The 26,932-nt window shown below is 41.4% G+C and overlaps 1 protein-coding gene and 1 long non-coding RNA gene across 17 annotated transcripts in view; one reads left to right on the forward strand and one right to left on the reverse strand.

Annotated features, from left to right (window-relative positions):
* TTLL5 (tubulin tyrosine ligase like 5) overlaps positions 1-26,932 on the reverse strand; it is a 315,903-nt gene that overhangs the window by 270,385 nt on the left and 18,586 nt on the right. For all 16 annotated transcript variants that reach the window (XM_006052845.4, XM_025296474.3, XM_006052853.4 and 13 more), the window contains exons 4-9: positions 24,665-24,747; positions 23,293-23,399; positions 19,714-19,844; positions 14,438-14,520; positions 7,024-7,093; positions 6,510-6,594 (exon numbers count right to left, since the gene is read on the reverse strand). In XM_006052845.4, coding sequence (XP_006052907.4) covers positions 6,510-6,594; positions 7,024-7,093; positions 14,438-14,520; positions 19,714-19,844; positions 23,293-23,399; positions 24,665-24,747 — 559 coding nt within the window. The remainder of the gene's footprint in view (positions 1-6,509; positions 6,595-7,023; positions 7,094-14,437; positions 14,521-19,713; positions 19,845-23,292; positions 23,400-24,664; positions 24,748-26,932) is intronic.
* Positions 1,094-20,670, forward strand: LOC102413224. Its single transcript, XR_327067.4, has 3 exons — positions 1,094-1,457; positions 6,208-6,298; positions 18,151-20,670. It is a non-coding gene; the product is annotated as an uncharacterized LOC102413224 (long non-coding RNA).

Here is a 26,932-nt window from a genome sequence, read left to right on the forward strand (position 1 = left end):
TGGGAAATCCCATGGACAGAGGAGCCTGGCAAAGAGTTGGACATGGCTTAGCAAATAAACAACAACTTTATAAATACTTCTCTCTTAACACATACTGAAATTTACATCATGAATTAAGTCTTGAACCTCCCTCTTAATGAAATCAAGATTTAGGAACAGTTCTCAAGACAGAACCTGGAGAAGGAAATGGCAACCCCACTCCAGTATTCTTGCCTGCGGAATCCCATGGACAGAGAGAGGAGCCTTGCAGGCTACAGTCCAGGGGGCCGCAAGAGTCAGATATGACTTAGCAACTAAACCACCACCTCAAGACAGAATTCCATAGCCTTGACCTTTAAACCAAAATAAAGAAAGAGTAGAAAACAAAAAGGGAGGCAGTGGGGTAGGGGGATATCTGCTTTCTTTGCCAAATCTGAAACCCTGGTACTATTTCACAACCTACTGATGAATAGAGAACTATATGCCCTTTTCTCTCTTTTTTATTTTGTGACACTAAAACATATATAATCTTTATTCTGACAATGCATTCTTAAATCAAAAACATTTCCTTTTTGCTTTCTAATGTTTCTCAGTAAGAATCAAGACAATGATAATAATTTGTCTCAAACTCCTGAGTGTGAATGTGAAGGAAAGGGTTTTGGCGTTAGACATATAGCAGGTACCTGATGAGCACTAACTAAAGCTACACTTGGAGTTGCTCGTTTGGGAACTTGACCAACATGGGACTCAAACGGGAAAAGAAATCAGAGTTGGTGGGGTCTTTTGCAAACTCTCTTCCCTCATTCAAAAACTACTTTGTTCTTCTATGAATGTGACACCGTAGTCAGAGTCATAGGGAATCCTGATGGAGGACAGTTAACACCGCACCCCCGACCCCGCTTTGATAGCTACATATTCTAACAAACATTCACCACCACTGTACAAAGTAAGAGGACGCCAGCTCTCAGGAGACCCTGGCTGTGGCACACGTGTTATCTTTTAGCAGGTGGAACCCGTTCTGAGCCAGAAAGGCCTGGAGGATGAAGAGACGGCACCTCGGGCAGTCTTGCCAGAAGCCACTGGGTTTCATCCCGGCCTGACCCAGAAAAATCTCATGGAAGAGAACGAGAGGCCCACCAGCTCTCTGATCTGCTGTCAACCAGCTGCGGCCGGAGACTGCCAAAGTGCTGCGATGACTAGGCAGCGCCCTGCGGAGCCGTCTGGGAGGGGATTACCAGCCTGATCCTCTGCTCTTCGGAGCCAGAAATGACTCAAACTTCACAAACAGCCGGGGCCTGCCAGGGAGGGTGACAATGAGCGCTGGAGAGGGTTTTCTCCCCCTGGTTAGTGTCTCTTCCCCCCGTCTCACTGCGGTGGCACATTCTGGACAGTGTGCAGCCTGTGAGGTAATCTGAATTCCTTGGCAACCGGCAAGTACCTGAATTCTTTCAAAACCACAGGAATCCAGCAGAGAAAAGGTAAATATCCCAGCGGAGCCAGTGTTAATTAGCAAGGAAGGCTACTGAAAAAGGAACTGGGGGTGGGGGAGGAAGGGAGAGGCATTTCAAATGCTTTGGGATCTTTTCTCAATTTCCACTGAACAATATGGCCGAGGCAGAAGAGGGGCGGTCCCCGACTTGGGCCTTGTCAGGGTCCCCTCCTCCCAGGCCAGAGCGTGGGTGGAACTTTCCTGGTTCCCTGGATGGACACTTTCATTTCCCCCCAGTGGCCAGCGCTACCTATCTTTGGGTCACCGGATAGCACATTTGGTTTTCAACTCAATTTGGTTTTAAGGTGTTTCTTTTTTCTTTCAACTTTTTATTTTTCGTGTTTCAGTGAAAATTTGGCTATTAGTTTTGTCTCCAAAAGGGCCTCATCAAATCATTTAGACCACATACTGGATCCACCTAAAACTGTAAAATCCAGGACAAAGTCTTTTTGGATTCCGCCTCTGACAGGAAAAAGAACCTACAGCATTTCGGTAGAGAACAGCACCCCTCTCTGGAAACTTGAGTGTCTGCTGCTGGTGCAAAACAGCAGCAACACACACGTGAAACTCACAACTGGGAAGGGGCAAAATGCTGGACTCAAATACCACTAACACAGTTTTTTTTTTAAAGTCTCAATAATTGGCTCACATATAAGAAAATGATGAGAGTTTTTCTACTTCCTATGTAAACAAAGCAAGGACAAATCAAATGATTTACCTAGAAAGAACCTACTTTGGGTCTTTTCCTTTAGCAAATTTAAGAATGTAAAGAATTTACACAAAATTCTTTTTTCACAGAACTGTCTTGCAAAAAGAACTTATTCTTTCTGTCACTTAAACATGAATTTTGAGGCCCCAAATGGAAGTGATAAGGGATAAAATCATTCTTTTCTAAACAAGGAAACCAATTACATTGCCACTGGTTCTGTCTCTTTAGGAAAGATTATGGTTTTTCTTGCTGAGCCTCAAAGTAAAATGGTCTAGTGATCTCATCCCGAACTGATTATCTTCAGAAATGTCTATTTAAAACACACGTGACCCAAGATTACTAGAGGCTGCAGAGCTGGAGATGCTGTAGACTATTGTTGAATGTAATGACACTGTCAAACGGCTTCTGAGGATTAAAAAGCAACAGATGATGCCAAGATACACAGTGGTTAAGACACAGGGACTTAGGCACATGGAAGCTATTGTGCAGAGCATATGCACCCTCCCAGGACTAATAGCCTATCATAATGAACCATTGTAAGGATTTTACATTCATCTAAGGCGATGGCACCCCACTCCAGTACTCTTGCCTGGCAAATCCCATGGACAGAGGAGCCTGGTGGGCTACAGTCCATGGGGTCGCAAGGAGTCGGACACGACTGAGCGACTTCCCTTTCACTTTTCATTTTCACGCATTGGAGAGGGAAATGGCAACCCACTCCAGTGTTCTTGCCTGGAGAATCCCAGGGACGGGGGAGCCTGGTGGGCTGCCATCTATGGGGTCACACAGAGTCGGATACAACTGAAGTGACTTAGCAGCAGTAGCAGCAGCATACTTTCAGGTAAAATAAGCCAAAGCCTTGAAAATTAGTATTTTTTTTGTTCAATTTAATCCAAATTTTTACAAAGTTGTTTTCCAAATTATTCTGGGGAAGAGCATCCACTTTTTAAATATACATATATATACTCAGTTCCAGCTGGAGGCAAGAGACAAGAGTTACTCAGCTCAGTGGTTTCTGACTTCCAACACACACCCAACAGCCAAAGCACTTGCACATCTGTAGTAAACTCTATAATAAATATCAGTACTGCTCTCATTTCATGTCTGAATGACTGAGGCTTAAAACGACACCAAATTTAACCAATAGAGAGGGTGTTAATATTGTGGGTGAAATACCTTTGGAATAATATGCAAAACATAGTGCAATGAGATCCTGGAAAAACAGTGAGCATAACCTTGAGGCCTTCTCCCCATTCAAGAAGTCCAGTCTAGACTAGATATTCAGTGCTGCTCCTCACGCTCTATGTGACTCCTCCCCCGACTACCAAAGAACAAGAATGTCAGAACACGAAGATTGTTTTGTGTGGCCACGGGTGTCTACCCAGGTCATCTCATCCTAATTCTGCAACAAGCACAATAAATGACATTTAATAGAAATATGATGATGGACAGTCACAGCTGGTTTAAAATTTACAAATATAGGCTCTCATGAACCCTCTTAAAAAAAAAAAAAAAGAGGTCCAGTTTAGTACATCACCATATATCAAATAGATAGCCAATGGGAATTTTCAGTATGACTCAGGGAACACAAGCTGGGGCTCTGTAACAACCTACAAGGGTGAGATGGGGAGGGAGGTGGGAGGGAGGCGCAGGAGGGAGGGGACATGTGTATACCTATGGCTGATTCATGCTGATGTTTGGCAGAAATTCACACAGGAGTATAAAGCAATTATCCTTCAATTAAAAGTAAATAAATTTTAAAAATAAAAGAAGTCCAGTTTAGAACTTACAATTGCAGGGGGAAAGACAGCTAGGGAGTTTGGGATGGACATATACATGCGACTATATTTAAAGTGAATAACCAACAGGGACCTACTATAGGACATGAAACTCTGCTCAACATTAGGTGACAGCCTGGATGGGAGGCGAGTTTGGGGGAGAATGAGTTCCTTTGCTGTTCACCTGCAATTATCACAACGTTGTTAAACAGCTATGCTGCTGCTGCTGCTAAGTCACTTCAGTCGTGTCCGACTCTGTGCGACCCCACAGACGGCAGCCCACCAGGCTCCCCTGTCCCTGGGATTCTCCAGGCAAGAACACTGGAGTGGCTTGCCATTTCCTTCTCCAATGCAGGAAAGTGAAAAGTGAAAGTGAAGTCGCTCAGTCGTGTCTGACCCTCAGCGACCCCATGGACTACAGCCTTCCAGGCTCCTCCGTCCATGGGATTTTCCAGGCAAGAGTACTGGAGTGGGGTGTTGAACAGCTATACTCCCATACAAAATAAAAAGTTAAAAAAAAAAAAAAGAAGTCCAGTTTATGGCAGGACATAATCAGTTCCTGAGAAGGGTACAGGAGACAAGTTGAATGAGGATGAGTGGAGGTGAAGAAGCTCATGACACACACAGGAGGGAAGCTCAGACATCTCAGATTACAAAAGGGACCCTCAGCACTTTATACACCTGAGCAGAAGTCAGGGGCCCATTTCACTGTCTTCTCATTCTAGGTAATATACTCAGCTTTTATCCCTATACATCAAAATCTGAGAGCACAAGTGTCTCAAAACACTACAGAAAACTTTTCCAGGAAAATATGATTAGAGTTAGTAGTTTGTGCCCAGATACCTGGTTCAGCCCTTTATCTAAACACTTAGAAATGTTTTAGTTTTTCTCCTCAATTTTCAAGGAACCAGAGATCAGAACTAGGGTGCTTCAGTGGCCATCAGTGTTCCCAGAATTTAAACTCAAAAATCTTAGTAAAGAATATGACCGGGCTTATGAATGCTGCCAGTGCCACCTAGCGGTAAAGGGAAGACATGGCTCAAGCAGTTAGAATCCAGTTAACTGTTCTCACCCTTGGACTCTAGTCACAGGATGTATCAAAAACGTCTGAGTCTAAAAAATAATTAAAATATGATTCTAAAAGAACAGTTATCACAATATAATAATATATGTCAAAACATCAATAATTATATGGATAGCCTTCTTTTATTCATGGTATTTCTCATCTTTGAAGTACATTTTCTAAAACACAGAAACACGTATAGGCCATGCTTTTTACAGATGCAAACCACCTCCTGAAGTACTACACTATATAAGGAACTTCAGAGCAAGCTACTTGGGAAAAAAAAAGTGTGTATATACATATATATATATATATATATATATATATCGGAGAAGGCGATGGCACCCCACTCCAATACTCTTGCCTGGAAAATCCCATGGACGGAGGAGCCTGGTGGGCTGCAGTTCATGGGGTCACTAAGAGTTGGACACGACTGAGCAACTTCACTTTCACTTTTCACTTTCATGCATTGGAGAAGGAAATGGCAACCCACTCCAGTGCTCTTGCCTGGAGAATCCCAGGGACGGGAGGAGTCTGGTGGGCTCCCGTCTACCGGGTCACACAGAGTCGGACACGACTAAAGCGACTTAGCTTATATATATATATATATATATATATATATATATATATATATATATATATATATTAGTTTTGTAGGAGAAAAGAACACAAACACACCAAATTTATCCTCATTTTAAATGATTTAAGGGGTCTAAAATAACACTGTCACCTGTAAAATTTTATGGATACAGGAAGTGAAACTTCAAATTAAGTTGAACTTTATTTTGTAAGTCACACTACCTTAAAACCTACAAAGTACCTCAAGAAAAACAGAAATATGTGTGTGTGTGTGTGTGTGTGTGTGTGTGTGTGTATAAAGTCCCTAAAAATATATTAAAGACTTGTAAATTAAAAAAAAAAAAGTGGCTAATGCCCCTCTCTTAAATACAAGAGGTCATGAAACAGCTCAAGCCTTCAGCTCTGGAGTCAGATCCAGGGGTTTAAATTCCCTCTCCACTGTCAACCAGTTGGAGACGTCAGGGAAGTGACTTCAAGTTTCCTTAACTCTCTAAGCCTCAGTTCCTTCAACTACAAAATTACCTCAACTTTAAGGTTGTTGTGAGCATTACAATAAATGTCTGGTATATAACAGCTATATATGTGTGGGATATTTTTTTTTCCTTTCTAGAACATTTGCGAAGCACAGTGGCCCGAGAATTTTCCCACCTTATCACCGCTGCATGAGAGCACAATATGATCCTGGATCCCAGCTGGGAAAGGTAAGCGTGTACATATACAGCCTTATTCATGTGCATGGATATGCGGGTGAGACTGTGAATGAAACTAAGACTGATTTCTGTAATCTGAAGCTCCTCTGGGGACACTCCTGTTTTCCTGAGTTGAATACAACAGGAACGATGACCTGACCTTAACACACTCTTCAATGGGTCAACTCACATTAACAACACCCTACACCCGAGGGTCTCTTACCGAGCTAGTCCTTCTTCATAGAGATAGATGACAAGAGGGTCATAGGAAGTCACCAGCACATAGAGGCGCACATCAAATTTGAAATCTAGAAAAAAAAATCAGGGTGCAAAGGGAAAACTAAGCTCTTGGTTTTCTGTTACAGAACTGAACAGGACAACTGTAACAGAGAAACATGACAGAAAAAACAGTCCTCTCCCCCAGAAAACACACACAGTGCACACACCTTACCTTTGAGGATAAATAATGATTATACCACATAAACATATATACAGTTTCCATACATATTTGTTACTATTATAACAATAGAACACACTGTTTTTTATTATCTCAAAATCATCTTCAAAGTAATCCCATGAGTTGGGTAAGAAACCAGCTTCATCTCTGGAGTCACAGTTGCCAAGCATTTCACACTAGCTTAATAAACACTTACTAGAGAAGACTATAAAAACGTTAAAAAAAAAAAAAAATTAGTGAGATCTAGCCCAATCCAGTCAAAGGCTTAATCACAACTCACCATCTATGAGCAGGGGGTTGTTAATATAACGGGAGACCAGGATGTTCTCTTCCAGGGAAATCTGGTTTGGCTGTTGAGCAAAGAGAAAACTGAAAGGTCAAAATGCAAAGGAAACCTAGCTTACTGTAAAGAAGCAAAGTTCTTAACCTTTGAGAAATGATAATATGGAAAACTAAAACTTTAAGAAAAGTTTTCCTCTAAGCTACCCATACATTAGTTGGCCATATAATATACCACTTCCATAAACATTGTGAGAATCCAGTTATTGGGCGGGGGGCAGATTTACACAGCACCTCTCCCATAATAAACAGAATCTAAACAGCTTTAAAGATTTTTATACATGATATTAAATAATTACATACCAAGAAAATAAAATTTACTTAAAAAAATAAATAAAAACTTGCATTCTCCCAGATGTAAATAAAGCACGTTGGATATTTTAAAATACCACCATTATTCTTACAGGAAGGCTTTCATCAAGTTACTCAGAGAAATTACAGATCTTTCTACAAAGGATTCTGGCATTTTCCCCATGAAATGGGATGGATGTTTCATTGATTCACTTAATAGTGCTTACTGTGCCACTGTAGGTAAAGATTGTACTAGATCTCTTAAAGACTTTTTTCAATGAAAAAGAATTGCCTACACAATAAATAATGATGAGTATTGATGGGTGCTGCATAAGGCACTGGGGATACAGTGATGAAGGAAACAGATGCGATCCCTGCCCTCACGGAGCCCAAGCTCTACTCCCAAAGAGTCTGATGATTGGGGAGAGGGAGAGCAAAATACAGACTTTAAAAGAACACAAAGCAGCATGTCTACAAGCGTGAGATGTGAGGTTGCCTAGTGGAAATGCAGACCTGCCAGGAGGACCAGTCAGGGAAGGCTGGTTCAGGATGGGTAGGTTCAGAAGGGAGCGCTGAAAGCTAGCAAGCACACGGTGGAAAGGAAAGGAGGCCGGTGTGTAAAGACAAAGCCCAGGTAGAAAGGAGAGTGGGCAGATTCAGTGACCTGGGGCTAAAAGATTCAATTGGGAAATAATGAAAAATATGGTTAGATAATTAGAAAGGAAGACCCCACTGGCAAAGGGATTTAAACCCCTGGTAAGAGGAATTTAGACTGAACATAGTGGGAAACAGGAAATTACTGTAGATTCTTGATTAAAGATCTGGAACAGAACAACTCCAAGTGAGATGAAGACAGAAAAATCAGCTGTCAGGCACCACAATCCGTACGGGACAAAAGGACTCCAAAAGGCAAGCGTCTCTGATGATAACTGTGAAGATACAACTACAGTAGCAGCAACAGACACGCTATTAACATTAGCAGGAAAAATTACAAGCGTACCGGATGCCCGCTACGTGCCAACACTGCTCTCATCCTTCACAAGTACTATTTCATCTAATCATCGTCTAACACCACATGGTAGGTATAACACCATCCAAATATTACGGATGAGGGGCGAGTCAGAGAGGGTTGGGAAACTGCTCAAAGTCACACAGCTGAGAAGTGATAGAGCACCATTTGAACCCAGACAGTCTGCCTGAGAAACTCAGTTCTTAAGCACTATTTTCACCTTTTCTCCCAAGTTCTGACCTAAAATAACTGTCCCCCCAATTCAAAAGTTGTCTTTATAAAAATGTATTTGTTATCCTAAGTACTACAGGGTTTTTTTTGTTTTTTTTTTTTAAAGGATAATTTTGTGACCCCGGGGTGAAGATGATAAGATTTCCCTCTCATTTCCCACTGCTGCCATCTCACTCTGAACACAACTCCACAAGCCATTTCTATGCATCATACGGACACTACAACATCACTACTGATTCATGCTTTGGCTCTGGTCACCCACACCATTTCCTGATCAGTTTCTCACACAGACTATCACTATTTTGAGTCAGCTTAGGGTGTAAGAACTGATGCAATCACAGTACAAAGCAGCAAGCTACAGGCTGTGTTCCGAACCTAAAAGTAAACAATTGCAGCTCTTTTTCTACTAAGTAACACCTACAGGCTACAATGGATACTTGACCACCCAACCTGACCACCCAGCTTTCCTCGGAACCAGAGACGACACTGGTAATGGTCTTCACTCTATGACACTCTAGCTAACGTCCACGCCCATTTCCTCTCTTTCCTTCCTCATCATATACATTTGTCCTTTGAGTTATGCAGAACATAATCTCTTACACTGTTCAGATAACTTGTTCAATGGTCTATACCTCTCATTTCTGTCTGCATCAGGAATTAAACTGTAAGTTCACATAAGAATGATTTTGAATACAGTTTTTTTTTTGTATACTATAATATACAGATAAGCAACTAATGAAATCTCTAACATCTTCAAGCCTTTTTGATATTTTCATCCAAATATCTTCTTGATATTTTCATCCATCCCCAATTAACTCATTTTAAATGATGTAAATTCTAAGCTCAAATTGCCCTCCTAAGTATGCTAAAGCAAGAATCTGAATTGTCGGGAAACACATCCATTTTTCTAATTCGACTTTAAAGCTCATGGTATCTGTTAAGTTATTGTGAGATAGAATGGTACAGCGGTCAAGAGGGTATGCTCTGGAATCAGGCAGGCCTGAGTTACAATCTTCACTTACTAAGGAAGAAAGAGTAATGACCTTTTAGGATTCTCATAAAAAAGACTAAGTGAGATTGTATTTGGGAGGTACAGTGGTAGGCACGTAGTAAATGCTCAAGAAATATCAGTTATTATTAGTACTGCAAACTCAACAGTATCTGTGTAGTTCCATTTACTGAGTACCACAATTCAATAGCATGCCTCATAGCATGCCATATACCACTCATATGATTCAGTGCACTCAGTTATAATGAAGAGACGTAAGAATTAGGAGACAATCCCTATTCCTACAATAAAGAGTCATAAGAATTAGGAGATGATCCCTACTCCTCAGGCAGGCTGGCACCTGGCACGCAGCAGGGACGTCCTAAATATCTGTTGAACAGTGAGACCTATGAGCGTGTGGAGAGCGCATGAGCAGGCAGAAATAAGAGAGCTGTGGAGAATTACATTCACAAATAGAGGGGTGAACAGTGACCCAAATACTCTCCTAACCATAACTCTCCTGATACTTCAAAATTTCAGAGAAGATATGCGTATCGTATTTACCAAGGATAATGTGTGAGACAAGGATGACTAAACTTGATTTCCATAATCAAATCCATACCTTAATCAGAAAACACCAGATCTTTTCCCTCCTTGATTTGAATATACTAAATTGGGAAAATATGGCATTTAGTCATGGTTACTGAAGGAGCTGGAGCAAACTCGACTCTGCTCCTTTATGCTGTGTTTCCAGAGTTAAAGAGCCCAGCACGGAGCCCAGCCAAGACGCTCCCACCTGTAGGAGCTCACACTCCTCTCTCTTCAGTGTTACATGCAAGGAATGCTTTTCCTATCCTTTATCCTATTCTCGTAATGGCAAAAGTGGCTATTTGCAGATATTTTCCAAAAGGTTATGACTATTATGGGGAACTTTTAATGAGAGGCCCTTCTTGCTCCAGTGGGAAGACAGGGGAAGGTGTTTTTACTTGGCCCTCACACCTAACTCTGCCCTACCCCGCCATGCCTCACCCACTCACACTAGTGGGGCTCACAGATCCTCCAGCAGAGCCCTCCCTCTCCATTCCCCTCGAGTCTAAAAGCAAAGCAGGCAGCGGCCTTGGAAAGAGTTACTTCATCCAGTTGGCTAATGGGTCACATATTCCATGGGAAAGGATCCAGGTATGGAACAGAGGAGATGGTGAGGCCGTGTGTGTGTGTGTGTGTGTGTGTAGGGAGGGAGAGGAGCGTATTAACTGTATGGTTTGTAGGTCTGGGTAATATGTGATAAAATTCCAGATCTGGAGAAAAATTGGGAATATTTTCCCATTACATCCACATGCTGCCAGCTCCCCTGGTGCTTGCTGGCATCTCCCCAGGCTTCTGTCTGGCACCTCCACCAAAGACCTCAAAGAATCAGACTCATTCCAAAGCTTCACTGAGGGAGAGGGGGCAGGCAAAGGGTCCCGCCAAGTACTTTGATCTCTGCAGGGGGTCTCCAGGGAGTTAGTCCAGGGAGAGGTGGGAGGCAGGAGGAGAGTCTGCCAAACGCGCATTCTCTAAAGACTTGTCACCCCCTTTATGAGACAGGGAAGAGTCAGGGCACGGGGTTCTCAGCCCCACCAAGGAAAGTTTAACTTTTCTATTCTTTATGATGTTGATTTTAAAATAACAAATCACTAGGGCAAAAGAGCATTCCAAGAGAAAAACGTCCCAGATGAGCTGGGAATAGATCCTATTCTTTTTGACTCATGTCTAAGAAAATAAAAAGCAAACTTGTACCACAGTTGACTTTCAATAGCAATTCCATTTGGCAGCTCAAACCCAAACCCAAACGAGGGCCGTCTATGAGATTCAAACAACACTGGAGCTCCTGGCGCGGAGCTGGAGGAAAAGCTGTTGGACAGGAGCCGTCACACCAAGGTCAGAACAGAAACAAGAAAAGAGAGCTCTGCGGCATATGACCAGGGTCTTCTGTCCACAAAAGACCCGGGGCAGAAGGCCTCCGGAGTGACCCAAGGGCAGGGAGCAGGCCTTGTAGCCTGGGCCTGGGGCTGCACAGTTACTGCATCAGAACCACATCCAGTATTTCTCCAGCATAAAAGGTCTGGCTATCAGTGTTTACTGTACAGTTTTTAGTCCAGACTGAATTTGAGGATTTTCCCATGTGAAAGACCCCTCAGAAAATCAGTTTCTGCACATATAGAAAGTAGCTCAGATCGTGTGCAGAGACAGAGAATTGGGAAACTTGAGACGGTGTACCAACTGCACACACAGCCTCCATCTCCAGCTCTCCCTTCCAGGGTCCCACTCGAAGGACAGAGAAGATATTTTTAAAAGAACGAAATGATAAATAACAAAGCTAGAAACAGTTAAAGGAACCAACAAAAGACCAAAGGTTTAAGGAAATCCTGAAAGACGGGAAGCAGATGGGAACAGGTTGAGAAAACAGCAGAGGAAGACCCAGCCCCACATATCACAGAGGGGAGAGTGATCTTCCCAAGAAGGCATCTGAGACGTTCCAAGCTGGCAGTGAACACGCATATGGAGAGCAGGAGGGAGCCAAGGGACAAGAATAGGATAATTAATTAACAAATGGTGTTTAAAACACTGCGGCCAACAGGCCTTCAACAGCCACAGCTTAGCCCTCAGAATGAAACCTAACGGGAGGACGTCTGTGTGCGTGGGCGCAGGGATCTGACAGAGGAGGGGAACTCTGCAACCCCTGGCAGACACAAAAGGGAAAACAGGGGAAGGGCAGCGCCGCCCCAGAGGGAGATCGCCAAACTCCTCTGTTATAGCCTTGCGTTCCGGGAAACAAACTCACCCAGAAGGACAATGCAGATAGTGGAGTGCAGGGAACCCGACCAGTTTTTGTGAAAACCTTATAAATCCTAAGGGTACTTGCTCAAACCTACCTCCCCAAGTTCTCTGAAACTAGTATGAACAAAGGAAAAGAAAGAAACAATCAAAGTTAACCCATGATTCATATGCCTTAAACTCATGATTCGTATGCCTTAAACCTAGGTAGTTAACAGTGGACAATTATCAATAGGTCTGTGGTCATACCCCAATAAGCATAACAGAATTTATGATTCTATTTGGTTACACAGATAATTAGGGTATTTGTTTAGGCGACGGAGAGTCTAGGTAGGAGCCCTGGGGCTCTTCCATCCAGGGGGTCTGGTTTTCCAGTTGGTATGTCGTTTCCATAGATATTGGGCATAGAGCTCAAAGTCCACAGTCCAGCCCAAGATGGAGTCCTGCTTTCAAGATGGAGCCTGTTCTGTCTGTTTCCTCCTTTACTTCCTTTAAATCCACAATCAGACCCGTCCTGTTTTGGCAAGGGAGAGGGAAGAGGCAACGATCCTCACCCACAGCAACCTACGGTGCGGACTGACAGTCAACACACCTTGCCCTTGCCACAAGGCTCAGTCCGCCCTCCTGTCCAGGGAATCAGTCCTATACAATGGCAGGGGAAACCCAGGCCGGCTGTCAATTTCAATCAGTCTAGTCTTCCATTCGTTAGTATGACTCAACACTGAAGGTCACTAAAATTGAGAGAACCCAATAGCAAGAGAAAAAAAAAAGGGGGGCCCAAGAAAAGTCATGGAACAAAAGAGAACTTTAAAAAGCTTTCAATTCGTATGGTCAGAAAGACCAGCTGGCAAACTGCATCTATTAAGCAATAACAAGATGTTATCCAGAAAAAAAAAAAAAAGGCAAATCAGAAAATAAGAATTTTTGTACATTATGAGAGCCAATATAGAAATACAGTAGATGGAATGAATGATAAAATGGATCACACTCAAACTGGTGATCCAGAAGATAATGATGGGAAAAGACAGAGAGTTTAAAATGGAAAAAAGTTGACATGAAGACCCAAAATGCTTCAAAAAGGAGTTTCAGAAGGAGAACAAGACAAAAATGAATGATTTTCCCTGAAATAAAGAAAAATCACTAGTTTCTAAACTGAAAGGGCTGACCAAACGTGCAGAAGGAAGTATGAACAAAGACCCAGACTGAAATATTGATTAAATTTCAGAATTCCCATCTATAAAATTTCCGTAAGTTTAAATTTTTTACTCAACTTATAAAGCAGAGAAACTGAATCAGTTATTGAAGAGATAAACCTTTAAAATATAAAAACAATAAAAAAGTAAGTGAACTTAGAGATGGAATGTGGAAGGGAGGATAGGAGGCGATATGCGTGCAGTGAATATCAAACTGAGAATTAAGAAACAAAATGTAAAGTTGAGAAAAAATAAAACACAAATCAACTGTATTGAGTTACTAACTACTGTTAAAAGTCTAATGAGTGAGACTGGGGTTAAGACTTTATTTACTCTGTATATCTGTCCAACTGAAAAACAACTTTTAATGAGGATCTGGCAAAGAATCAAGATACTGATGACTTCTGAAAAAAGAAGCGGATGAGGAGGAAGAAGGGGGGCTGGCAGGAGCACCAAGGATGCCATGCCGAATTAAATTAAGGTTAATTTGCTTGATGATCTTGAGGGTAGGAACCCACAGTTCTCCCCACGATAGGAATTAAATGTACGTGCTACCAGCTAATGCTTAGTGTGGAGGAATTTGCAAGACAGAATGCTGAAAGCAGAAAAAGTACTTCTTTTCTGTTGACAGTAAAGGCTGCCCTCCCCCCAAATTCAATCAAGTGACATTAGTTGTAGAGTAACTGCTGGCGTGGGAGGAGGTTACTGCCAGTAAGGTGAACAGTAGACTCATGCCCTCCCTCAAAGTACACTTCTGAACGCACACTTAGCTAACACAAAGGGAAGAACAAACACAGAGTCAAGTGTGCCACCGTTACAAACTTACATTGTTGATCAGGTAGACGCCCCGCCCCCTGGAAGAGGCCACTGGTTTTACGATCCAAGGTCCCCGGTCCTTTGAATATGAATCTGCTCAAAATATTGGAAGAGAAAAAAAAAGGGGGGAGAAAGAAAGGACATGAGTTTATTATCTCAAATTTCAACATGGTTATCTACTCAGGTACCCAAAGAATTTTCCAAATTTCCAAGTGAAGGACAGCAGCTAAAATAACCTGTATTTTTGGACTAGCCTTAAAAATGAGAAGATAGACAGAGAAGGGAAAGAGATAAGGAGAAAAAAGGAGACAGCAAAATTACATAATATATTTCTTCCATCATTTCCCTTCTTGAATGAGAGGATGAAGACAAAATAAGGCACATATTCAGATGTTAGTCTATTACTGTCACAAACCACCTTCAAGAATCTTGCAGGCCATGCAATCTCTATTACAACTACTCAATTCTGTCACAGTAGCTCAAAAGCCACCAGAAAGAATATGTAAACAAAGGGGCATGGCTGGGTCCCCCAAAACTTAATGGATGGACACCAAATTTCCTATGATTTCCACATGTCACAAAATTTTATTCATCTTTGATTTGTTTTTCCCCAACCATTTAAAAATGTAAAAACCATTTTTTTAGTTCATGGGACCAGATTTGACACAAAAGCTGTAGTTTCCAGACACCTGTTCTACATAATGAAATACTAAGCAGACACACAAAATGAGAGTGTTATTAATGAGAGGCAACGAGCTCAAAGACAGGCTGCTGAGTGAAAAGAAGTAAAGTGCAAGGCACTGGCTATCATACACTCCCATCTGTTCACAAACACACTCAAGTCATGTGCTAGTAAGCACTCAGAATATCTTTAGAAGGATATGTATAAATACTATACTGATCACTTCTGGGGAGAACTAGATGACTGAGAAAGAGAAGAGGAAAAAGGCTTTTCACTGATTATCGTTTTGTACTTCTCTTGTGCCATGACTATATTACCTTTCAAAAAATATAATTTATGTAATTTTAGTCTTGTAATGGATATTTACAGTTATTTACAGTTATAAGACAAATTTACAGTTATAAGACAAATTAACCTTTATTAATCTCTATAAAGTGAAGCCACTGAATACATATATATGTGTCCCCAAATTTTGCCATTATCCCCAAATTCTGAGATTACAATAGATTGAAAACAAAAGGAACTATTAAAAGAAAACAAAAAGATTTTTTAAACTTCATTCATTCAGTACTTCTAAGTACCCAACACATGTCAAGCAGTTCTCGAGTGTGTGGAATGCAGATAGTCTTCACCTTCAGAGAGATTAGCCCAGCAGAAAGGCAGACACTAAGCAAGAAATCAGACATTTACAAAGAGGAGGGAGGGGGCCACAGGAATGCCACAGAAAACGACCACACCTCACTGGAGACAGAACCCTCTGGGAACAAATGAATGAAGAAAAAGCTTGTTTTCAGAACAGGGAAAATCTAGCTAAATGCAACTTCTGCCATCTAACACTTTTAACAAACCTTACTTTGTGGGTGGGCCTTATCAGAAGTTGCTGCTTCTATTGGTGCTTCACTTTTATCATATTCTCAAAATCTTAAATACCAAAAATTTGTCCTTTATGCTAGGCGTTTCTCCTTGATTTGTTGTATTTCAGAAGAAGGACTGATTTCTTTCACAGGTTCCAAAAATGTGCATCAGACGCAGAGGCAGGGCAAAGAGCTGGGCAGTCTGTCAGGACGAAATATACTAGACCAGGGGCCTGCAGTTCTTTCCAGTGCCTTCTAGCTCCTAGAGTGGCAGCATGCTCAGTCTAATGGAAAAAGCACGGAACCAGGAGTAGGAAGATCTGAGTTCTAATTATCCAGTCTCATCTTTAAAATGCAGGCTTTAAATTCAAATTATGAGATCTCTCATTATCCTACTATTAGGATTCTATAAGTTTACTGATTGCTATGAAATCCAATCATCTGCAATTAACTGGATGACATCAAAGTTTTGCTCATTCCTTTGAATTATTTCTGCCTCTCTTACATCTAAAGATAGCCAGAGGACACAATTCTGGCCCGTGAGGAGTAACCAGGAATCTGCTGGGCTGTGGGGTAAGGTCTCTGCCTTTCTGATATTGGCGCCACCCTGTCTTCCTCGCTGTTTCCTTCTTCCTGTTTAGAAAAGCTGTCCACTGGGGGGACGAGGCTGCAGCTGGCAAGACTTTTGGTTAGCTCTCTGGTGTCACAGACCTCCAACCGCACCGCACACCGTCCACTAGCAGCAGCGGCACCGGGGATCCAGCAAGATCTGGTCCGCATAGTCCAAGCCTCACATCCTAATTACTGCAAACAGTTTGGCAATATAATATCCAGGCTTTTTCATCTCCTGGGGCAGTGTTTGGTCTGTGGGCTTGGGCTCTGCAGAGATGCATTTCAGGTTTTCCCTTATAAGAACAGAAAGCTACAAATTTATGAGACCCGCCTTGACTGGTATCTCTAGCATCTTCAGGCAGCCCTCACGTTCCTCATCAGTTCTCTTCCAAAGGCCCTTTGCAGGCTATTCACACGTCTTTCTGCCCCTCAAACACCCAAACCCATCCCTAGGCCCCTCATTCCTGGTATGTGTCCTCATCGCCCTCCTCACCAAGAAGGCTGGTAATTTGTAACATAAACCCACTCACCTGCTTCCCTCCCATTGAAAAGTGCTATCTCGATGACCACTTAGCTTCCTTCCTTCCACCTTTTAGGGAAGAGACTCACCCTTCTACTTGCGCTCTTGATCAAACTCTCTCCTGCCTCGCCTGGGATCTCATTCCTTTGCTCGTATCTTCAACCTCTCTCTCCCCTCTGATTTCTCTGTGGTTCTTCCTCTCTCTCTTTTTCTCATCCATGGTAATCATATCCACCTCCACATCTACAACTTCAAGAATCTATATCCCTGGCCAAAATTCAAAACTCCCTTTACAACTCCTGTAAAACATCACCACATGGAAGCCAGCAGGCACCTCAAACCCACACCAGGTGCAAATGTGACACTCCTCTTGCCCTTCTAGAATGCAGAACCCATAAGAATTTGAAGAATATGCTGCAGTAGCAATTTCACTGAAAAACAGGTCAGGCTTGAACAGATGGGGGCACTCGAACTCTATCCAACCTTCTGAATGAGCATTCAGCCCTCAAACCGGCCTCCAAAGGGTGGGGAAGAACCACAGATTAGGAACTAGTGGAGAGCGAAAAGGGAATTTTCAACTTAATATCCCTTTAGTGTTTAATACAGAATTATTCTAGACTTTGATTTCTCATTAGGGATTCAACAGCAGGAGGTGTTCACTGTCAGGAACACTTTTACATTGCTGACATGGTAGCTGAGGCATTTTTAGGCTATCATGTTGGCTTCCTACATAATTTTTTTACTTTTTTTATGTAACAATGCATCTCAACATAACTTGAAATAGGAAATATTATTGAACATGTGTTATGTACCTATCAGGCCCCATTCCAAGTGCTTTCCACGTATCAAGCTACTTAAACATCCCAGCACTATAACATTCATACAGGTAACAGTCCCACTGAACAGAGGAGAAAGGGAAGACACAGGAGGTTCTGGTATCGTGGCTAAAACCCCCTAACAAAAATCCCTAACTACAAATGTTCAGCTCTGAGTACACTGTCGCTCTGAAGTTAACTTAATTCATGTACTGAATTCTCTGTTCTGACCCGTTCCAGAGCCTGCTGTGGACCAACACTGAACCACTAGTCCCAGCACGGGCAACAGGTGCTCTCAGAGGAACGGCCTCTCCGAGGTGAAGGAGGAGGCCTGTGACCACCCCTGACGCGAGTCCCAGAGGATGAACACCCCACTGCGCGACCAGACCAGACTCAAAGTCCAACAGGTTAACAGAATCAAAGCCAGGAAATCTAGAGCAAACTTTCTCTTCCTCTTTCCATGCTTCCTCATGATAGAGGAAGAGTCTCTCTCTCTCGGACTTAGTGAGAAGAAAACTATCTGTCTATCCTGTGTCAAATCTGATCTCCCTCACAGAAGTGGCTTCTCTCAAGGGAGGTATTGAGAGATGGTCATTGTGTGCACACGCCCAGTGTCTTTAGCCACAAGGCACAGTGGTGAGGAGCTTGGCTTCTGGAACCAAACAGCTGTATAATCTACAGAAAGATACTTAACCTCACTGTACCTTAGTCTTCTCACCTACAAAGCTGGGAGTAGTAACAGTTCCTACCTCAGAGTAAGGCACCACTTAGAAGAGGGCTTAACAGAAGGAAAATGTTCATCAGCTATTATCACTGCTTCTACTTCAGTTCAGCTCAGTTGCTCAGTCGTGTCTGACTCTTTGCGACCTCATGGACTGCGGCACTCCAGGCCTCCCTGTCCATCACCAACTCCCAGAGTCTATTCAAACTCATGTCCCTTGAGTCAGTGATGCCATCCAGCCATCTCATCCTCTGTTGTCCCCTTCTCCTCCCGTCTTCAATCTTTCTCAGCACAGGGTCTTTTCAAATAAGTCAGCTCTTCGCTTCTGTTTAGACTCTCCCAAAAGACCTGCCTCACTCTTTCTCTGTACTTATGCCTCTTCTGTGCACTAAGTCTACTGAGACAGACTCTGCCCACCAAGGAGCAAAACCTGAAATAGCCTGTCCCCTCTGTCTGGACATAAAGAGGTCTAAGTTCACTTAAGGCAAAAGAAACAATGACACCTGTATGCAGGCCACACATTCCTATCTAGCTTAACCAGCACGACAGCGGACATCCGCATTGCTATCTCACTCCCATGAATATATTTCAATTAGTCTAAACTCCAAGGAAACAGGGTGACGAACTGGCACCTCTAAACCCTATCACTAAAAGATGCGTGATACTTGTACCCCCGAAGAACATAAGTCACACACGTCCAAAAGTTGAGGTGACAAACATTCCTTAAATGACAAGAGGAAGAGAGATACCAAATAGGGTGCCTCTGTAGTTCATATGCAGAAGTATATTCTTCCTTACATGGGCACTAACTCATCAATGAAAAAGGACTTTCCGTATTAGACAGGAGCACATTTCTATGACACCCCAGTGTGTCCTTACATACCTGACACTGACAAGCTTACTAAGAATACACACACAGACATACTCAGAATACAACAGTGTTAAAGTTATCTCTGCAGCTGTTTTACTAAAGAAGCAACTTTTTAAGGATTTGAAAAGCCCCTGGGAGTGAATAACTCTGCTCCAAGTTCAGTTGCTGGGAATGGGGATGAGGGATGGGGCACCAGGAGTCAAGCACTTACTACAGAATTCCGCATACTCAGCTGGCAGCAGGAAGGTCTGGGGGAGGATGTGAAAAGCCTTGAATCCATGTGTATGCTGCATTCGAATGATGTTTTTGTACAGTCGGTCCTTCCGGGTTAGTTCATATGACCTAAGTTTCATAAAAGCATTTCCATTTCAGTAAACTATGACTCAGAGGTTTTCCTATGTTAAAGAGTTCCCAGTTCATAAGCAGTTACTGAGGACAGTCTTATACCCCAAATCTATCACTTTGTCAAGGAAATGATCACCTTAAAACCAGGGCAATCACTGCTATCGATCAAGGATTGGAATCTGGCAAACTACAAAGATGGGCTTCAGTTAGCCATGACCGCACTCATGAGTCTCTGGTTTGTTGCACTATTTAAAGACCATCCAAGAATCTTTGCTGTAACCATTAAAAACACATTCCATCTGTTGCTCAGTTCAAAATTTTCACTTTGATTTCTTAAAATCAAAGGTTTCTTTGCAAGATCTAGGTATCACCAACACTTCTTCCTTACCCACTGTCCTCCTTGGATTTAGAGCAGAGGTCCTCAAATTTTAGTGCATAAGAATCACTCATAAAGTTCCTTAAAAATGAATGTTCCAAGATCACATCTCCAAAAATTGGGGGATGAAGTCTAGGATTCTGCATTTAAACATGCACCCCAGGTGATTTTGCTACAGATGGTCCAAAAAACTGATTTGGTCTAAATCAGTGATTTCTGAACTTGACTGAGATACGGATCACTCACTGCTTTTAAAATATATAACTTTCTAGGAATATATTTACCTAGAAAGATTAAGCACCTGGAAGGTGCTTTTTAAATATACACCTTCTCTGGAAATGGTGATTCCTTGAATCTGCAATTAAGACCTGTGACTGTAATGTACCCCCAGTGATGCTTATCATTAAGCAATTAGAAACAATAAACCAGAGGATAAGAAAAACAACACATTCTCGTACAGCTACCCAGTATTAGTGGTCTCCAAACATTTTTGCTTTGTACTCCTGATACAAATTTTGGGAAACCACGTATCTTTTTAGTTGACATGTAAGATTTTTCATCATAAACTTAAATTGTTCCAAAGGATCTAACGAATGGCAAATGTGGTTTTAAAATAAAACTATAACAGTATCCTTTTAAGTATATTCAAGGGAACCTCAATAACAATAGGATTCATTAGCCACTGTGCATTTTCTTTTCTTTTTTTTTTTTTTGTGCATTTTCTAAGTATTATAAAAGAAAAGGCTCTCCTCATCAGTAAATATTTCACTTTTTAAAATATTATATTTTTTACTGAAATTAACATATAAACAGGAAAATAAACAAGTCACAAATGCAGAGCATGATAAACTTCAGTCTATCTGTGTGACCACCACTGAGCACAGAACATTCCCAGCACCCCAAAAGCCACCCTCATACTCCCACCCAGACACAACTCTCCCCTTTCATCCTTGCGTTTACTTCTTTCATTACATTTTCCACAAACAGCTTAGCCTAACATAACAGACTCAATGCTTGTGTCTTTTACATTATATTATACCTTTTCTATAAGAAAAATGTGCATACAAATTATGTTTAATACTTTTTAATTTCCTGTGATCATAAGGCTGTGTCTGTTATACATATATTGACCTATCATTACAGGAACATAGTACACAATTCATCAAAACACCATAAAGACTATAACTTTTGATTATAATATATATCATACAAAAATCAGTTTCTCCATTTTGATAATTACACTATGGTTATAACTGATGTTAACAGAAGGAAAACTGGGTAAAGAAAACAAAGGAGCTCTGTATTATTTCTGCAACTTCTCTAAAAGTCTACAATTATTTAGAATAAAAAGTTACATTAAAAGAGCACCCAATAATATTGGAAACATTTTAAGTGTTTGCATTCTTCTTGTACATGAGTCAGCTGAGCTCCTACAATTCAAACAGGAGTCAAGAAAACATAGGTTAGAATTTATGAATACTGAGTTCAAATTGAGATGGAATTCCTATATACCTACAGTGTATTTCAAAAGCTATTGAAATAAATAATATATTACTAACAGGCATTAGGAATGCAGTCTCTACTGTAGGCTATTTTAAGACTGTTTAAATATTTCTTTAAAATAGCTGTATCTGATTTACTTCAACTACCCAGTCACCCATTTAGAAAACTAGTCACATCTTCCAGACATTAAGGAAGAAACTAAGGTTTAAACTATTTTCTGCCCATGAAGCTCAAATATAAAATGAAACTGGAACCTGTAGAAAAGATTTTAAATACACATTTATCTAAGATGATGAAGAAATTATTTGATGTCGGAGACAGCATAAGCTGGGTATTTATATACATTAACCGAATATGAGACAGTAGAACTGAATAATCAAGAAGAAAACTTCATTTCATAAAAATGAGGAGTAAAATACATGAAGTGATTGTAAAGAAAACTTCTTGAGTGAGTAACTGGGGCATAAGTCCTGGAAATAAAATATAACATAACCACTGAGCAATTAACACAATTTTTATTAGATCTGCATCTCTTCATTAGATAGATGAGATTACCTGCCCTCTTCCCCAACAGGCCATGTATCTCTCTGTCGTTAAATATTACTCACTGCTAGAATAAAACAGGGGATTCAGCATCAATTCTATTCCTGTTTCCTTTTTCATAGATGTAAACACTGAGAAACATAATAGCTAACACTTATATACAGTGTTTACTATGTGGCAGGCATGTGACGTTCTAAGCACTTCAGATCTTGATACCTAAAATCCTCACTATAGTCCTACAAAGTGTGTGTTATTAGTATCTTCTTTTTACAAATGAGGAAGCTGAAGCTCAGAAAGCTCACCTGCCCAAGATCAGTCAGTAGAGCTGAGATCTGGGCCCAGGTACACTGGCTACAGAGCTCCTGCTTCTAGCTACCAAGCAGTATTGCCTCTCGAGGCTGACATTAACCAATGAGACTGGAAGAAGTTTAATACAGCAATGATCCTCAACTCTTTGAACTATTTACTAATTATAAGTCAAAAGCCATAAGATGATCTATCATTAAAATTTATATTTAATGATTTATCAGCTGACAACTTGATCATGTCCTTCTTTAACTCTGTTAAAAAGCAAAGAAATGGAAATCACTAACAGGCTAAAAGATTCATCAATTCCATGTTTGGAACCCTGGAAAGTTTAACATCTCTGCATAATATACATATTAAGAATCTAGGTGGGCTATTCTTTTATAAAGGGGAAAAACAGTAACTGAAAAAGGAGGTGAGAGGTGAGATCTAGCCACATTGAGGGGCTCACAAGCAGCTCGATTTGAGGAAAGAGAATCTATGGAATTTGCAATCCAGAGTAGTGTATTTTACAACCATCCATTCTACAGAGCCCTCACAAAGTCTTCAACTACATCCAGGAAGGTGAACACCTCAGTCTGATTTATAGACGGCTGCCCTATATCACAGACTTCCTTTTTTTTTTTTTTTTTTTTAAAGATGTTAATTATCTCTGCTGGCTACATGCCTCAATGTCAGGTACCTATAAACGGAGCAAAGTAGCTGCAAGAGCATTACCTGGGAAAGTGATTAACCTTTTGTGCTTCAGAGAGGGTACGAAGTAAGAAGGGCTTCAGGTGGGATCCTGTCCACATTAGGTTATAGTCAGTGCTGCTCGGATGAACCTAAGGCAGATAAAAAGACAAGATAAGAACCACCAGAGACAGCCCCTGGAAGAAAATGGAAGAAAAAGCCATAGAGATTATTCACCCACAGAGCTGGTGGGCCCATTAGGATCTGAGCCTAGTAAGACAAAAAAGCTGAGTGTAAGAACACGGGCATAAGCAAGTTTAAAGAACTGTGAGAGGTGGGCAAGTACTACCTACAAAGAGTAGAATTAACTCTTTTATAGAAGTCCATGATACCTCTTAATATTCTTACATATCAAAGTAAGAGATGAAGACTGCCTTATCAGACTGTCCTTGCAGATGCTGAGTATAAAGTGATATCAGATCTAAAACCTTATACCAACTCAGAATTCACTCATTCACTAGAATTCATTTGTTCATTCATTCAACAATTATGTACCCTCTGCCTCTGATGTAGCAGGTACCACTTTAAACCCTGTAGATAAAAGATAAACAAAGACAGGATATAAACTGGTATCAGAACTTCCTCAAAATGTCTACTTCACATCTCAATGTAAGATAAGAAGTGAACAACCAGACTTTTATCAATTGTCTCAAAATGTCTACAATGAAAGTCTGTCCAGCATTTTTACCTGTCCCTATTGATACCAACATCCCCATTTTCCCAATTTTCTTTTAAAGGATCTGCCAATCGCCCACCCCCCCTTTCCCCCAAGGAGTGGACCCTTGACTCAAGCTAGTCCAATCATTCCATCTCCAGAATACAGCTCTTGAGTGGAGAAAGGCACAAGGACAATGAATAGAGTCAATTCATTCCACAGCAGCAAAAGTGGTCTTGAAGACTTCTGTTGCCAGATCCCTAGGGCTATTGCAGTCTCCCTTTCAAAGGCCTGCTTTTTCAGCTGTTCCTCTGATTCTGCTAGCCACTTTATGCACATCTTTACTACAAATTCCTTTTCCTTTTTGGTTTAAGTTAGGCAGAGTCTGTTTCTGTTGCTTATAATCAAAGAGCTCTAACTGAATATTAGATGATTCCTTATGGACATCTCTGCCTCTAGCTCATGCCTAAAAACATAGCAAGGAAAAAAAGTTAAAAAAAAAAAAACCCACACAGTCTTGTGGAAATGTTTTCCATGTATTTCATGGCAAAGCCACTCAGAAAGTCAATGCAAATTCTGCATCATCTCTAAGTAGGGGTCCCATGTACTTTCTAGAGCTAGCCTTGTTAGATCATAGTCAGTTAGGTAGCTGGGACTTTCAGCTTTTGAGCAAATCAGGTAAGGTAATGAAAACGAGCTTACTTCATGAAATCCATGGGCTGTCAGAATGCTGCGTACCAGGCGACTGTCTGTTCGTACAATCTTGTAAGACAAGTGATAACGTTCTAAAGAAAAACAGAATCAAGTTCAATAACAGGAAAGTTAACTGTGGAGAAAGGAATAAAAGAGATAAACAGTAATATGGTGGCCGCCGTAATTACACAAAATAACATTATACTGCTATCCTTATGCTACTAATAAGTGGATTATTTTGGAACAAGGGGATCTTAACCAGAGAACCTGAGGTTCATGGGGCTTCACAAAACATGGGGTGGAGGTGGAGGGAGAAATGACATCCTTATTTTCAGTAATTTCTAGTTGCAATTTAACAGTACCTTCAATCAGGAATGTAAGCAACAAAGCGGAATGGTACTAGCAGTGCCTGTGAGCCTGCCACCCAGAGATAGCAAGTATTGGAAGATTCTTTTACACTTGTTCAGTTATCTTAGAAAACCCCTTATTCTCAGGAGTTCCTTGGTTGCCTAGTGGTTAGGACTCTAGGTTTTTCACTGCGGTGGCCTGGGATCAGCCCCTGGTTGGAGAACTGAGATACTTGCAAGCGGCAAGGCACAGCCCCCCCAAAAAAATCACTTATTCTCACAGTATTTAAAAATTAATAGAGTTAACAGACCCACAACTAAGTCATGTTATTTAGCACACTAATAAAAAGCATACATATCACAAACTTGGTTTTGAAAAATATTCTGAGACTATATTTCAATACAATTTATTTTCTTTGTAGTCTTGTGTATCTTTAAAATACACCTAAAAAACAGTAGTCTGAGAAGAGACCCACGGGCTTCCCCATACTGCCAACACCACTCACTACACCAAAAAAGGCTAGGAAGCCCTGTTCTAGATAGCCCCATGTGCAACAATTCTGATCACCAGCATATCTTAGACCAGAGATATGATACACTGGTGATGTGCAGATCGAAACCAATCTGCAGACCTGGCTTCTTTGTTCTCATCGTGCTTTAAAAAAAAAAATTGAGGGGGGCTTCCCTGGTGGCTCAGGGATAAAGGATCTGCCTGCCAATGCAGAAGACCCAGGTTCCACCCCTGATCCAGGAAGGTCCCACATGCCACCACAGAGCCACTAAGCCCGCGTGCCACAACTATGAAGCCTGTACTCTAGAGCCTGGGAGCCTCAACCACTGAGCCTCTTATGCCGCAGCTACTGAAACCCTCATGGCCCAGAACTCATGCTCAGCAACAAGAGAATTCACCCCAATGAGAAGCCTGCACACTGCCATTAGAGAGTAGCCTCCACTCACCCCAGCTAGAGGAAAACCTGTGCAGCAAGGAAGACCCAGCACAGCCAAAAAAAAAAAAAATTTTAACGTGTTAAAATAAATAAATAAAATTGAGGGACTTCCCCGGTGATCCAGTGGGTAAGACTCCACACCACCAATGCATGAGGCCCGGGTTTGATCCCTAGTCAGGGAGCTATAATAGATCCCGCATGCCACAACAATGATTGAAGATTCCGTGTGCCATAACTAAAACCCCGTGCAGCCAAATAAATGAATTAAAAATATTTTTTAAAAATTAAAAATAAAATTAAATTAAATTTCTAATCTTTTGCAATTGGAGGAATTCATATAAAAATATAGATTTCTGGACTTCTCTTGAAAACCCTGGCAACTTTGGGCTATCCCTTTGGCAAGGCAACAGTCAAGCAGAGATGTGCACATGCTTCTGTCAGTACAGACCCTCACTGTCCGGGTTCAGCACCTTCACCACTTGGCCTGCCTCACCCATTTCCTGCCGGGCCCCAGAGGGCACGCTGCGCTTGTGACTCCTGGCTAAGAAGAATGTCTGTAATCATGTGAGGCTTCTATATACCTTGAAAGACTAACATTTTCCCTGGCCCATTATATTCAATCTCTTTCTACACATCACTATAAATTGTTAGCTAAGAGAGATGGGAATACTAGACCACCTGACCTGCCTCTTGAGAAACCTGTATGCAGGTCAGGAAGCAACAGTTAGAACTGGACATGGAACAAAAGACTGGTTCCAAATAGGAAAAGGAGTACGTCAAGGCTGTATATTGTCACCCTGCTTATTTAATTTATATGCAGACTACATCATGAGAAATGCTGGGCTGGAAGAAGCACAAGCTGGAATCAAGACTGCCGGGAGAAACATCAATAACCTCAGATATGCAGATGACACCACCCTTATGGCAGAAGTGAAGAGGAACTAAAAAGCCTCTTGATGAAAGTAAAAGAGGAGAGTAGAAAT

This window comes from Bubalus bubalis, chromosome 11 (assembly GCF_019923935.1).
Source record: "Bubalus bubalis isolate 160015118507 breed Murrah chromosome 11, NDDB_SH_1, whole genome shotgun sequence".
NCBI lineage: Eukaryota > Metazoa > Chordata > Mammalia > Artiodactyla > Bovidae > Bubalus > Bubalus bubalis.